Source organism: Falco biarmicus, chromosome 12, assembly GCF_023638135.1.
Source record: "Falco biarmicus isolate bFalBia1 chromosome 12, bFalBia1.pri, whole genome shotgun sequence".
Classification (NCBI taxonomy): Eukaryota; Metazoa; Chordata; class Aves; order Falconiformes; family Falconidae; genus Falco; species Falco biarmicus.
In genome coordinates this window covers 6,814,745-6,830,607 of record NC_079299.1, presented here as the reverse complement: position 1 = coordinate 6,830,607, position 15,863 = coordinate 6,814,745, and the positions used below count along the sequence as shown (strand labels likewise).

The 15,863-nt window shown below is 39.8% G+C and overlaps 1 protein-coding gene across 3 annotated transcripts in view; it reads right to left on the bottom strand.

Annotated features, from left to right (window-relative positions):
• Positions 1–365: 365 nt before the first annotated feature.
• The window catches only part of WDR26 (WD repeat domain 26), a 31,364-nt gene continuing 15,866 nt past the window's right edge, over positions 366–15,863 (bottom strand). For 2 of the 3 annotated variants that reach the window (XM_056357607.1, XM_056357609.1), the window contains 7 exons: positions 11,819–11,959; positions 10,342–10,461; positions 9,423–9,568; positions 8,831–8,909; positions 8,119–8,248; positions 5,159–5,344; positions 366–3,634 (listed from right to left, as the gene is read on the bottom strand). In XM_056357607.1, coding sequence (XP_056213582.1) covers positions 3,609–3,634; positions 5,159–5,344; positions 8,119–8,248; positions 8,831–8,909; positions 9,423–9,568; positions 10,342–10,461; positions 11,819–11,959 — 828 coding nt within the window. In that variant the 3' untranslated portion in view covers positions 366–3,608. Of the gene's footprint in view, positions 3,635–5,158; positions 5,345–6,987; positions 7,321–8,118; positions 8,249–8,830; positions 8,910–9,422; positions 9,569–10,341; positions 10,462–11,818; positions 11,960–15,863 lie in introns of those variants that run through there. The other variant, XM_056357608.1, reaches the window with a different exon arrangement.

Below are 15,863 nucleotides of genomic sequence, written 5' to 3'. Positions count from 1 at the left end.
CACTTCGCAGTGCAAGAGTACACAACTAGCCACGAACTCCCAACAACATCTGGAGTTTTATTAAACATTACCTGTTTGAAACCAAGTTGAGAAGTAACTGGCAAGATCTGGACAGATTTCTAGCTTGCATCTTTGCTCTCATCATAAAAAGAGGTTAACTTTAAGGTTGGAGAACTTTAGAGAAGACAGTAGGGTATTTAAAAACAAAGGTGTCGTTTCCCCCCACTACCCTCCCCTCCAAAACAAGGACAGATCTAGCATTTTTCCCTTTTGTGCTCCTTTGTGCCTTGAAAATTACTTACCTGAACAGCTAAAGAACATTCAGATAATAAAATGCTTCAGCGTGGTTTTTTTTTTTTTAAAAAAAAAAAAAAGCTCTGCCTTAACAATAACCTGGGGCTACTGTGAGTATTTTAAGCAGACAGTTGACCAGAGAAAGTTACAAAAGGAGTAGACGCTTACAGTATTTTCCTCTCTAAAACCACAGGTCTGTTGACTAGAAATACAGTAATTTATTGCGGGTGCGTACTTGTTCCAGCCTTAAGACTCCAGCCTACGAACATTTTTAAGCACATGGAAATCAACGTGTTGCAAATAAGCAAACTTAATTGTTTCACCACCACCACCACAGAGTCTCATTTTACAGTCTGTGCACAAAAAGTATTGGTACTTTTCAATTCACATAGTGTGAATAAATACGTGATGTGTTAAGAGATAGTTTAGGTTCCTCTATAACCTACAGGCTGGAATGGCAGGCGTTACCGCTAGGTCTGTAAGGTCCGTTTGCTGCGGGACCAAGTTACATGGCAAAATGAAGGTTTCTCTCACCTTGCTCTCACCTCTGCCCATCACCTGCGAGCAGCAGAGCGCTACGCAACATGCTCTCACCGAGACGCTCTGGAAACTGTGCCACCTACACGGAGCTTTCCTCTCCATGGCATCGCTGCACCACAAAACTAAAGTGGAGATAGCAGAACGCGTGCTCCTCCCTAACTCCGCTTCTAAATACCTGAAATATATTTTAGAGGTACAGCCCAAGCCCAGAAGAGAAACCCCAGAACAGAGGGGCAGTATTTTGGCAGAAATACTAGGTTTAAATTCCTAATTACCAGGAATTGCAGTGGAAAGTAGGCCTCGGCCCACACCACACGCACACCCCCCACCCCGCAGCCTGTATCAGGTAAGGAATCTCACCTTATTTACTTATGGCCACCACATTAACACCACCTGTTGAAGTGCATACGAGATTTTAAATCTAAATTTGAGATTCAAGCCAGCCTTCACCACCCGCCTAAAGTTCCTGCTTTAGTCCTGTGAGTATGAGGCAAGTAGTGCCAGACCATTGCACAAGACATTCAGAGACATCACAACGAGGATTATTCTCCCAACACTCCCTACATAACGTTTTGTTTGAAAAAAATCTAAGTTCCCAAGTAAGACAATACTAGCGTCACTGCCACAGGTGTTCTGAACACATACAACACTGGTTTACAATTTAGGTGTTCAATTTTTATTTAAGACCCAAAGGTTTAGCTTACTCAAATTTGACCTTGGGAAGTTGTCTCCCTGCAACGCTGCCGCCGCAGGACCAAGACTGACTAATCTTACGCTGTCTGAACCGAGAAGAAACATCCAGCTTCCTCCAGAACTAGCTAATGGAAGAAGGAACTGATTTGTAGTCTTAAGTTCACACATGTATTCCTAGTAACGTGGAACAGTAACTGCTATGAAAGAAATTCACCTTCATTTTGAGGCAAATGTACTAGATTGCAGGTAAGAACGTCAAGTTCCTACTTAATTTCTGAGGTACTAAGGAAGGAGTATGTCAGATTCAGGGCTGGTCTCAACCAAAGCATCAGAACCTTCAATCATGTTTAAGTTTACACACAAGGCAAGAAAAAACCCCCACCACCTGACGGCTAGAGTCTAAAAAAACCCCCCAAACCAAACCTAACCTGCTGAGCTGCGCTTTGTTTTTCTGGGAAAGAAAAAAGGGACTGTTCCTGTTAACCGCCACGTTCCCATTCACCGAAGTGGCTACACTTCTCTTCCCAGGAACTCCGGCAAACCTTCCCCCACCCTTCTTCCACACATGACTAGCAAGGACACTAGATTATCTCATGAAGTCCACACTTTTGTTCGCATCGGTTCTTGGTGGCATGCCTTTCCCTGCTCCCTCTTTACTTCACAGTAGTACCAATGCTACCTGTCCACTCAAGGTGGTGCCATCCCATAATGAATTTGTGTGTAGTGCAGAAGCACAGCAATGCCAGGCCATCTGTTTATGTCAAAAAGAATAAATAGTTGAATTATTAACATCTTTCTCTTTTCTTAACATGGGATATTAGTGGAACTATTCCTAGATATGTCAAGATGTCCACAGCACCAGCTTGCAACAAGGTCTGGGAGAGGCATTTTAATCTGCAAACTTAGAAGTATATTCTCAAAAAAGAAAATTTATACACCTTTGCTTATCAAATAAAGGAAAAAATTCCATCATAATACAAGTATTTAATTATGACTTGATGTTAATCACTTTTACAAAATGTTGACTTTGTGAAGAAAGGACTCTTTCAACTCATTCTTCCCTTGAGGCGTAGTCTACCTTTTACACCAGCATTGTCGTGTGCATTTTTGTAATTTAAAAACCAGAAAGACCTTGTCTTGTTTAAACTCTTAGTCTGGTGGTGCACTCTGAACGCTTTTTTTCCACCCCCCCCCAAATAATACAGTTTCTGTTAAGATGGACAGTTAGTTCCTCCATCTAAAACCAAGCTTCACTGCCTACGTAAAGCTCCTTCCAGCCACTGCTTTTGATTGGGTCTCAAGACACTCCAGAAAAGCATCAGTGATACCTGTTTCATGACATTTCTTGCATCGTTTTAATTCCAAATGTATACAAATGAAGTCATTTTAATCCTATAAATAATTTATTTTTAAAAAATTGTGCTGTTAACCCCTTTGCAGGGCAACGAGCTATGTGAAAAGTACAAAACTTTTTGTCAAATGTGATACTGAGAGTGCTTTTGACATAGTTCATTGGTTTATCATCTCAATTTATATATACTGCGCAACGGGCAAGGCTAGAATCCATGAACCAAGCTGCAAAGATCTCAAGCTAAGTAAGGCGGAGAGAGACTTGAGAAACAAGAGAAGGAAATACTTTCCTATCCAATGTATACTCTTCAGACTAAAGCACTCTTTCTATCAAGCCTTCTAAACTGTTAAATAAAGTGTTCCAAACAAGCATTTAAACTTCATTACACAGAAGAGCAACAAGAACAGTAGCCTGCCAGACAAAAAGGCAGGAGGGAAAAATATATATACTGAGTTCAATGGTTAGCCTGAATGTAGCACAGTTCTTCACAACCGATGGGGGGGTAATTTCAACACGGTGTCCAACAACGTTCTAACGACGTGCTTCATCTCGACTGGTTACTATGAAGCAAGGTGGTAAATGTTTGGCCCCAACCGGGCTTCAGAAATGGTTCTTTTTCATGACGAGCATGTCTGTCCAGCTATCAATCATGTTTGTTTGCACCAAATCCCAAGCCATTTAAAATACGACTAATTAAGTTAAACTGAAGTCGTCTGCTCCGAATTCGCCATCAACTATCCATGCTACTGCATTCCTCTGAGCAAAAACAAAAACATAAGAGAAAGAAATCACATCTTGAAGATCTTATCCATAGTTCATATTTCTATTAGAGGGTTATTAATACAATGTATTTACTTAAGTTTTACTGAACATGCATTAGTTAATGGCTTTTATACTGTAGCTAAACCCCATGCTAAAAATGAATATGAATAATAAGTAGTCTAGAGATTAATTTAGCACGTTAGGTGTTGGTACACAAAAAGCATCTCTTCCAAGAACTAACACATTTGCATTCACGTTCCAGGGGAGTGTGCTAATAACAAAGCTGTCTCATCCATTTCAGATTCCTAAGTTGCCAGGTGTTATTCCGTGCACCTGCACCTCTTGTGGAAGCACTGCTGCGAGAAATCCATTTTCTACTGTTTTGACTTTTATGGCGTTTACTAGCTAATTTTCTGGAGGAGCTAGGAAAGGGTGAGCAAGCAGCTAATTGGAGAACACCAAACAAAACCACAGCTAAAACCAGCTGGAGGATAGGCTCTGACTCCTTATGGAAGCATTCAAGGTGTTACAAACAGGAGACTGGCCAGGCCCACCTAGTCCAAGACCAGAAGCAGGTGCATCAGAAAGCACAGGGAGCAGTGAGAGGAGGCAATTCTTCCTCCTAACACCCTTCCAACTTCCAGCCATTTTCATCTAAGGGACATCCTGAACTAGAGGTGTTATCTGACAGGACTTAATGGATTTCTCTTCGATTACTTTGACCACGTTCCCCTTGAACTCGTGCCCTCACCTAGTATCCACAAGGCCCTGTGGCAATGGAATATGATGTATTTTGTTTCAATATCTACTGTAAATTTTTACCACAAGGTTGAACATGTAATGACAGAAGTGTATCAACTGCAGAACAACACCCCCCCACCCCCCCCGTAATTATCTCGTTAAAACAATTCCAGCGGGAGGTAAGAAGGGCTGGGAACAAGCGTGCATTCTGGCAGCAAAAAAAGTTGCATTGTGTGTCTCCTGGACACAGATGATTGCTGATGGCTCGGAAGAATCAACTGTGCGCCGGTTTTACAGTGGGAAACTTCCTTCTCTCCAGACTTTGGAGATTCCTTTGTTAAGTATTTTAATAGCGTTATTCAATTTGCAGCATGGTCAGAATGCATTATTTAAATTTTAATAACACTGTATGTTATTAAACCTCAAGCATTGGAGGCAAGTTTTTTAAGAAGTCTACATAACTTAGTTTAGATAATCCTGAGGTCTTGGTAACACCACAGTTTTCTACAGAGACATGCCAGAAATCTGAGTATCATTTTTGAAGTACCAACTGTTTCTTTTTTATTCCACAAGCATAAGCAACTTAGATAAAAACCAACAGCCATACATAAAAAAAATTTAAAAAATCAGTAACTTTTTTAGTAAAACTAATGATTCTAACCCAAAAGTTAAAAGCACTTTTCTATCCTATTTATGGTAAAGAAAATCCATTGAACCAACTCGCTTTGATGTAAGCTTTTAGTGATTAGAAAACACACACACGCCGAGTTTTTTTACCTTCAATATCCTGGTTGTCTACGAAAGGCGCTGGTCCCCATATTCTAACAGTGCCATCGTCAGAGGCGCTGGCCATCATGGATGGAATCTGCGGGTTCCAGCTCACACAATTAACAGTACGTGTGTGCCCTGTCAGCTCCGCAATTGGCAGCTCACTACGCTTGTGCCAAATATATACTTTGTGATCTAAATAAAATAGGCATTTAAAAAACGACAGTGAGAAACATAGTTCCACGCAGACCAATCCGTCGTATCAAACCACTTCCACACAAGCTCTCAGCAGCTAAAAAAACCCCGTCAATGGTGTAAACCCCACGTCTGTTGGATGTGCAATAGCGCTAACAAAGTTCTTCTTCTAAATGTGACCAAAGGAATATGGGTAAAGCCCTTTCACTAAGAGGCACATTCCCTTTTAACACCTGCAAGCCTACTACGGTTAGTATTTGAAGAAAACCATTTGATAACAATGCAGATAAGGCAAGAGGTGACTAAAGAGAGAAACCACGCTACTCTTACAGGTATGGAGTTTGAATCTTATTCAAAAGGAGGTCTTGCACATTTTTTTCCCCTCAATCTATCATATTTACAGATTAGTACATGCATTATGAAGTCATGAGTACTAAGGCAAAATATTTACAACCACCACCTGTTGATAAGTACTAGATAAGACCACAGCTCTATAGTTTATGAAATACATCTTTATACTGAAGACCTAAAACATTCCAGTGAAAGTGCAAACAGAGCAAATGAGGGCGGGCAGCAAAGACTCATGTCTCGAGACGTGAGCTATTACTGCCCTTGACAACAGTTAATTCTTGTGTGGTATTTAAAAAGGTATGAATTTGTACATATTAAAGTCGATGCAATAAACAACGCTACAGATCTTTTCTAGCAACATGCTAGAAATAGAACAGGGAGCTGGTCACACACTCCACCGCAATTTTTAGAGAAGTGCTACTGCCTTATAACCAATCATATTTAGGAATAAGCAACCGGGGGTAGCTTTTCTTGGGGTTTTGCTCCCTTCCCCCCATCTCCCAACTGCAGACCAGCAGCCTTTAACAAGCCTGTGGGCTGACCTCTCTCGGAACATCTTTGGAATATTCCAGACAGAGCTATATGAACCGAACAAGTATGTATTACTAGTATTACACAAAAGCCTGGTACTTAGGTCTAGCACATCAAATGGAAGTATTTTAATCTATTTGAAAGGTTTTAACGTAGATGTCATTCTGAAGGCTTAACAAGCAAACCGACCTTCCTCCATTCCTCCTCCCAACCCCTTACAAAATAAACTTGCTCTCTGACCTACCTGCTAGAATAGCATCATGGAACCATGTGATATCTCAATTATCTTCTGCTGATTCAGCTCATTTGAGTGTAACACCTTTATATATACTTGTATTGATGCAAATGTTCTGGTTGTGTTTACTTTCCACTTAAGAGTTTCAAGAGACTACATATCCATGCTATTCAAACAATTATCAATTGTTTGAACATTATCAATTACTCTTTGCTTAAACACTGGCCACACAAGCCTCTGCTGTCTGGGAGAATCAAAGCCTAAGCACAAACCAGTATTTCGGTGCTTGTCAGAATGCCTGTATTTTGTTTTGGAAAATACAAGTTAGCTAGATTAAGGCAGCAGTCAATCGCCCTCTCAGAGACCTCATTTTTCTTCCTATTAATGCAAATGTTAGAAAAAAGCCTACCCAGCTGACAAGACATATTAAGTTTAAGAGGTTATGAAAGCGTAATCAAGCTATTCCTTTTTAAGAAGGCTATGACACTGTGATCTGTTATTTTCCTTCTGCTTGCTTGTTTTAAAAAATAAATAAGACTTCCTCAGTACGCACATTTGCAACAATTCAGTGCAAAGAGGGAACAGCTTCAGACAGTCCAAATCTAAATAGTGGGCCATCAGTTTCAGCTACCGCTCAGTAGTTTTTAGGCAATGAAGATAATAAAGAAAAAAAATAAATGGAGAGGGGGAAGGACTGGTGCACTGTAGTATCTACACGTGCACATCAGTATGGCTCGACACAATTTCTGAACTTTCAGGTACTCGGGTCTCAAACCAAGAACCTTGTTCAACCACGCAGAGATGTTCGCGCTGGATTGGACTGGAGGTGCTGTCCTTCAGTCATTATATTCCGCTGGGTCTGGTCAGAGGATGAAATTTGGTTTTATTGGAGACATACTTGGTACATTACAGAAAAGGATAGTAGTAAATGTCCTGGCCAAACTTATTTCCTAACAGCTGTGAATTACTTAGTATTAACAGTGATTGCTTACATACTCCAAGTGTAATTCTTTGCCCTGCCTAGGTCTGAATCTTAAGAGACCTCCATGGGAGGTGATGGCACTACACCAGCGACAGAACTGAACCAATTCAAGATATAAACTATTAACTAATTTCTATTCTTGCCACAGACAGTTGAATAAAGACATACCACAAAGCCTTTGATCACCACGAAACCCCACCAGACTATGTCAACAACTGCTTAATTTGAGACTACTCCATTTGTAATTAAGATGAGTCTATTCAAAATAAAATAACCTCACCACACCTGTATCTTCAACAGGCAAATGAAGCTGTTACCCTCCCCAGAAGTATATTTGATTCAAATCATAAGCCAAAGTATCATACCACAAAAAGAAAAAGCCTCAAGAACACCCCACCCACTTCTAATGAAAACTGTGCAGATGCTTTTGCTTCACAGGAACAACACAAAGGAGTCATTAATACTTTCTGCTACTACCATCCTCTCAAAAGATTCTTTCTGCTAGCACGCAATTATGTCTTGAAGTATCCCACAATCTCAGAGCTCCTCAAAGCTTACTTAATGGACCAGTTTTCTTGCTTTTATAGATGACAGACTCTAACAACAACATTGTAAGAGTAAGGTATAGGAAGGATACAGTGTTCCAGTTTTCTGCACAAAGGGGAATGATGTTACCTTCGCTGCCACTCGCGATGAAATCTTCATTATGACCTCCAAAACACGAGTGGATTGTGTAAAATCCTTGTGTAACACCTTGATACTTTCTCACTAAAACTCTGTCTTGTAAATCCCATAAGTGAACTCCCTGGAAATATGAAGTATAAAGAATGTTATTTTATCATTAAACATTATTCATTGCATTCTTTTGAAACACTAAAAAAAAAAAATTAAACATGGTGAAAGTACATTACTTCAGCCAACTTTAGTACTGTTACTAGATCAAGAGTGAAAATATACTCTAGTACTGGATTAAACTTCCAGTGAGTAGTCCCCTCCATTCAGGAGGCTCCTATTTTTACCCAAGGTTCCAGAAATAGAAATAAATTAAAAAATCTCATTCTCATGCCCCCAGACACATCAACCTTGCCACAATTCTTGCTGTACCAAGCTTCTCAATGCAACAGCCAGATATTAACATTTAATAGTACATATTTCATAGTATGAAACTCTTGACTATAAATAAGTCAAAAGAAAAAATCAGTCTCAAGAATAAGATTGCCTTCTGGTCAGAGAATACTATGCTAAATTTATTAATATTAAGGCCTTCATATTATGTGTAATACAACTGGTTAATAACAAACACTCCCAATTCACATCATAGTATTTACAAACAGGTAGTAGCTGCAAGCAGGTTTATTTGCATTTCCATTTATCATCACCAACTCACCTGAGTTGCTACATTTAACAAAGCTAAACGGCCATTTTTTGAAATAGTAAACGACATAATAGGGTGATCTTCTTGTACTCTGAAATGATAAGACACAGTAGTGTTAAGAGTACATTTAACCAAATAATGACGCAACACCAAGACAAAAGGCACATTCTGTCTTTGTAATATTATCAGGAAAAGACAATTATGAATTTTAAATTAGCTATGTCTATATGTCAGTACAAGCCAGGTCTGCAACAGTTTGCTTACACTTATGACAAATCCTAAGACCAAAAGGGACTTCAGACCTCAAATTCAACTCCTAACTTCAAGGCAGGATCTACTAAGATACACCAGTAGTTGAGAAGACAACAACTCCTGATGACAGAATTGTCAAAACATCCACCAGAAACTTACTCCAGTGCTCAGGAAGTTACTTCTAATGCTTCTTGCTGGAACTCACTAATTCTCATCCTATGTTAATTCTCCTCTTCTTTTAATACTGACAGCATTTTAATAACTTATTTCCCATCCTGCCCCACAAACCCTTCCTCAATCTTCTCCTGACAGCAAGAACTGGGAATTCAAAACCAAAGAAAGAGGTAGTTACATGTTCCTGTCTGTAAGATCCTCAAAGTTATAACCCCGAATTCGCTGGTGTGTGTCCGATGCTAGAACAGTTTTCCCATCACTCAAGCACCAAAGGCATTGTACTCTCACCCCTTCCCAGGAGTCAAGGAGATTACCATCTAAATCCTGGTCAGAAGAGAGAAAAAAAATAAAACATTGAACTGTTAAGTCTCAGATTTCTGAGGAGTTGTGACACAAGTATCTTTTTTACCTTCTGTTCAGACAAGTGCTACAGAAAACAATCCTAAACCTGTAAAAGAGAGGACTTACGAATTAGGACTTGGTTGTCTTAATCAAGGGCTTTTGTAGCTATCTGTCCTGGAGAGCTCAGAATCCCTTTCATTTTCTCGTACGTGACACGTGCAATCCATGTAATGTCACAGAGCTCACCTCTGCAGGGAGTGAGGTTTGCATACTGCGCTATTATTTTGGGCATCAATTCAGTTGACAGACAATCACGAGTAGGGCGAGACTGTGGACCACCACCTAAAATCAACACTAGCCAAGTAATGAGGGTTTCAAATTTCTGTTTACACTAAGCAAAGACAGCATGCAAAAACTAAGAAAGACGTAAGTCAAGATTCTGTGGAACAAACAGCATTTGTGGACAAAGGCACTACTTTATATTAGTGTATTTTCTAAAGCAGCTAAGAAAAAAAATACCCAGCCCACAAATCCTCCTTTAGACAGACAAAAGATGCTTGAACCCTTTTAACTGCTACATACAGATGTGCTGCTGAAATCCTTGCATTAATGTATTGCTTCTTTGAATTCAAAGGATCAGAAGTTTTAGCGTACAGACACATGAAAAAACAGGAAAACCATGAACCTCAGATTTGACTGTGACAAAACTTTAATTTCTTGTTTTGTTTCCAACGGGACAGATGCGGAGAACTTACACATTGATAGAACTGTCCACGCTGACCTCCTGTGACAAAACGCTTCCCATCAGGATTCCAGGCCACGCTTGTTAAACTATCTTCATGAGATTGGCTCATCTTTGTCCTCAGCTCCCCAGTCTGAAAAATAAACCAAGGCAGCAAGGCCTTATAACCAGAACTCCTTCCCCAAAAGGCATCAATAATTTTATCTGACATGCATAGCGTTTGGAAGTGTGTATTTCAACACATTTATTGGAACGCAATGCAAACCCATGAATAACGCAGTAAAAAGGCAGAATTACTTCAGCATCGCCAGTGACCCTAGACTTGATTTGGGACAATTTCTTTTGTCCCTCAAGTCACGAGGGATGGACTAGCTGGTGCATCAGAAAACTGGAAGATTACAAGTAAAGAGAACAATTAAGAGAAGCTAGAAGAACACATAAAAGAGAAAAGCAGTATGAAAATAAAAAAACAAACATGGAAAGCCAGGAGTCAAGAGGCGACTACAAGGAAATAGAGATGACAAAATCCATTTTACCAAAAAAAGTTGGTAGTGTCAGAGTATTTAGAACATTTTCCTCGCCGAGCTGGAGCTTTCCATGCCAAAATTGAGCTTTCATCCCTAGCTTATAATACTACTGTTTCACAAGACAGAGTGCCAATGAGTGGCTTACCATTGTCAAAACAGTAAGAGCTTCTCTTCTATTCCCTTGTGCCAGCTCTAGTGCTCTTTGCTGAGCCAATTTAGTCAATTAAACAGAAGAAAAGCATTCCAAGGGTGAAAAAAGGGAACATTTTTGTTTTAGGAAACTAAATTAGTTCAGAGTCCGAGGCAGCACAAGAAAGACTATGCAGCCCACAACTGAGGCAGGGGAAGCTTTTATAGCAACTCAAGTGCCCGTAAAATCAACGGCAGAAAAAGATCTTCAAATTCACGGAGGAAGTGGCAAAGTGCCCTGGCGTCTGACTGAAAGATGAAGCTCTAAAATCATAGATTTAAGCCTCTGTGGATCTTCCGCTAACATCACTGGGAGGGTTACACAGAGTAAAACCAGCTTGTATCTTTTACTTATGCTACTTGTTACAACCTTCAGTGAACAGAATTACTCCCCTTGGGTAATAATTCTGCCCTCTGTTTCTCTTTATTCATTACTGTTATTCTTTTCAGTAGCTCTCGAAGTCATACGGATTTACGCTACCCCCCTCAGAAATGATCAGTAACCAGCCACACCAGAATTGCTGCACAGTCCCAGGCACTTAGACTTGAGCTCTAATTTCAGTTCTGTACAGAGTACAGAAATTGTAGGCTGCCGTAGTAGGTTTTTTTTTTTTCAAATTGAGGGGGGCAGGGAGACAGCATCTCTTTACACTCACACCTTTGCACGACAATTTTGTGGAAATTACTTCTTTCATGCTTAAGCTATTTGGATATTGAAGCAAAAGCAGCAGGCTGACCACAAAGTTTCATTTCTTATTCTTAGTCACCACTTACTTGTACATTCCAGAGCCAAAGCTCAGAACAATCATCTGGGCCACAGGCAACAAGATAGTTGTCATCTGGACTCCAAGCAATATAAGAGACACCATACGCATGACCTTCTAATGTCTTAAGTAGTTTTAGCTGGTGAGTATCCTGAAACAAGAGAGATTCTGTTGAGACAATGCAAATGAACTCCTACTAGATTTCACACACACTGTGTGTTCAAGTACAGCATAGCAGGTTTGCTTTAAGCAATTTGGCATCTGCATTTTATAAGACATATGAATAGGTTCTTACTGGAAAAGCAGTTGCTAGTTTACAGAGCAGGATCATAAAATGAAAGCTTCTAAATTTCAACGTGCAGAACAAGAACATTTGTAGGTACTTTTGTTCTCGTAGTTTGTGATTCTGAATGTGGAACTCACAAAACACCACTGCATACAGAGCTGTACGTTACATTACACTTGCTTTAGTATAGAAGAATTCTGTAGTGTCGTCTCTCTACATTTACTGCAACAGAAAAGTACTATTACCCGTATTTTGTAGGATTAAGTTACTTTCTTAAAAGTAAAGACATGCTGGAAGCCTGTTATGGTTAAACAGAACCAAAACCTTCACGTATGCTGAGAAGGGAAAACCTCCAAGTGCCAACGTTTTTATAAACTCAAGTGTATCTCCTGTGTGTCGCTCAAGAACAAAGTTTTCCAGAAAGATATTTTTAAAAGCTTCCTTAAGAGGTGTCCTTATTTCAGAAGTGTTGCCTACAGAAGCTGTTGCATCTTGTCTGCCAGATTTAGTGAATGAAGCATACATACTTAGCTCACACAGACTATCTTGTATCACTGTTATGCTGCAACTGCTCCACTGCTGCCTTGTCAGAGGAACTTGACTTTCAAGCAGCTTATCAACAGAAATAGCACAGCCAGATACTGTGAAACAACCATACATTGGCCTCCTAAGTACACAAACATGCTTCAATACAGTATTAGTACTGACTCTTGACAACAACATGAATATATGGAATGTAGAACCAAGCTTGTTAAACTGTGACAATTTTTATGAAGCCTCTTAGAAAAGGGCAAGTGGACCCCCTCTCCCCACTTTTTTTCCCCCTGCACGGGGGATGTTTATACCTCCCACTTCCTCATTTGAAAATACAGCTTGACTTCTCAAATTGTCCCTTCTCCATCTTTTGTTTTATATTCATCAGCAGAGCACCTCTTGATTCTAAAGAGAAAGAACATGGTCAACAGAGGATGAGTGACACGAAGGACATTCTCCTGGGATCAGCTGCAAGGGATTTGGTGACTCTCAGCCAACCTGCAGCTTTGATGGTTCTGCCCAAATTCCTCAAAAAGAAGTAGGTGAAGAGTAATTTTCAAAGCACAGAGAAAGATGGGCAAACAAATGGACCTCCTCAAGGCCACTTTTCCCTTCCAATTATTATTCCTGATCCACATTAGACACTGCTGAATCTGTAAATAAACCCATCTGCAAGGAAACCGAATCATGCCTGACACCATTTCACATCCTGGAGCTTGCCTGCAACCGATACATTTCTTTTCACATCAGGATTAAAGTAGCCTGTCACTTCTGCGCCAATTTGAGACTCATAAGGAGCAAGAGAGATAGGATATTCCCCTTCTAATGATAGAACTTTGCAGCTGTTACTCCTTCTCATGCTGCTCTCATACTTCTCTCCAAATACAGCAAAACTGCTATATCACGCTTTGCTCTAAGGCAGCAGTCAAGGGTATTTCAGGAAAACATCCCTAAATTTAGTCAATCTGCTTCTCACCCACCACCAAAAGAAATCTCAGCACTTCTATCCCTTACATGTAGCTTCTCAGATTTTTGTTACGTAGAAGAAACAACTATTCAGGTATCAGTGTAACTCTGCCATAGTTGAGCTCCTTGGCTGAAAAGCCAAAAACCTGTGAACAGTTTTTAGAAAGTGCAAAAAAAAGAGAAGGTTTCCTTAAGGAACAAGTTAAAGGAGAGCTCTATCAAAGAACCAGATAAGGTGATGCATCTACTGTGCTTATCTTTTGTGCTCTAGAGCTTCTCCCACACTTAGTTAACAGTCAAATAATGCATTCCACACAAACCTAGATCTCTCAAGGTGTAATTAATGCTGCTGAGTAAGACCTTTGAAATGGACAAATGAAAATGAAAACAGAAGCATGGGTTAAGACAGCTTAGACATGTAGCTGGGTCTTCAAAAAAGAAATAAATTCATGGTGTGAAATGAAGAAAACACACAGAAGCAGTGTCATTACACTTCAAGAGGGGTGATGGAAGAAAAGAAAGGGAGAAATAGGTTATCACACATATGAAGCATGTGTGCAAAAAGAAAGTGTTCATTTAAAACAGTGGTCTCCTGTCAACTGCCCAGAGCTGGCTGGATGTTTCCCTGTAGTTTATAGATAGAGGTTAGAATAATTCTGAATACCTAAAGCCTTGAAAACCTGTTTAAACTTATGGTTCAAAAGACATTATCAACTGCTACAGAACATGTGAGAAGCATGCTCTGACAAATATGAAAGTGAACCATTTGAGTTACGTGCCCTAATCTTATTTAGGCATCCACCTCTTTGAAATGGTTTCATTTCTTTTAATTTATTTTTTTAAGTACTCAAATACAGAAGAAAACTATACGAGACTGCTTTCCCAGTATCTATCAGAGATCTTGTTCTTTTAGCAATCCTTGGACAACAAGGTTAGTCTGAAACACTCACAAAACATTTATTTGGTTTGATTAACGAGATAGTAGCTAACAATTCACTATAAAGTGTACTAATCAAGATGTTGGGTATTAAATCCCACCAGTATAACAGGAAGAAGTACCACTACAATGAACTGAGAAGTCAACAGCAAGAACATTTGATCCTTAATTTACTTAAGATTACTCTGTTAAAAAAATACAAATAATTTCTTAAGTAATGCAAGTCAGCTTAGGCTGCTCTGCATCTCTTGGGTCCAGTAACAAACAAACAAACCACAACAGTTCTATGCCTGAAAAATCCATAGCACTTGCCATTAATTCAGGGGCTATGGAACAGGGTTTTAAATTCTCCTATCTTCTTAATAGCAAAAAGGACTCAAATTATTGGCTTCCTATCCTGCAGTGGAAAAAAAAAAGGATTAAGCTCAGCTCAAATCCTACCCAAAGCCAGCAAGGAACTGCAAAAACCTTTCAGCTTCTACTCAGCATACCAGTTTGCAGTTGTGTGATTAAAAACCTGTTTGCTCCTGATAGTGTTTTACAAGCATTAACACCTTCAAATATTACGTGCATATGTTCAAGTTTGGTTTTCAATTGTTATGAAATTTATGGACATACTTTCATATCACTTCTGTGAGTCAATAAAACAGTCTTAGATTCACTGCTCAGCCTTTTTATTTACATAAGCATAGATACGGGTAGGAAAGATAGATCTTGTAACTGTAGGATCTCTCATAAGAGAAACTGTATCAACACCTAAAACCACAGTCCGTAAGAAAATGGATGGGTATACCTCCAGGTGTCAGTGGATTCTGACAAGCGTTTAAATCTTCATCTCAAGCTAAGGCAAATCTTACAACAGCCACTAGCATGAAGCGGTATACTGATTCAGTTTAGCACATACCATTTTATTACTCAGAAATCAAGTAATAAATGATGAAACAGGTAATTTAAATCCAGGTGTACTAGTAGTAACAAGGTAACAGAAAGGAGTTAGTCACATACATACATAGATCAGAAGTACTCTTGGCAAGATTTAGAAGAAAGGTTCCTCACTGCCATGCTCCTTCCACTCTCGCCCAATGCTTCAAGGCCTTCAAGCTGAGAAGCTCGCCCGGAGGGCGCCAGCCCGCTCTACCCCATGTACTGGTTAGGGGCACACAAAGCTCCTGCCCCAGAGAAGCCAACAGTTCAAGCCTCACTCTGGCATCAGGTTTTCAAGTGTCCTCCTTCACTAACTTACACTGACAGTGATCTTCAGTCTTTTAAATCCCAGAGAAGTACCCTAGTTGGTGGGCTGCAGTACATGTTAGCCTCTCCTACAAAAACCAA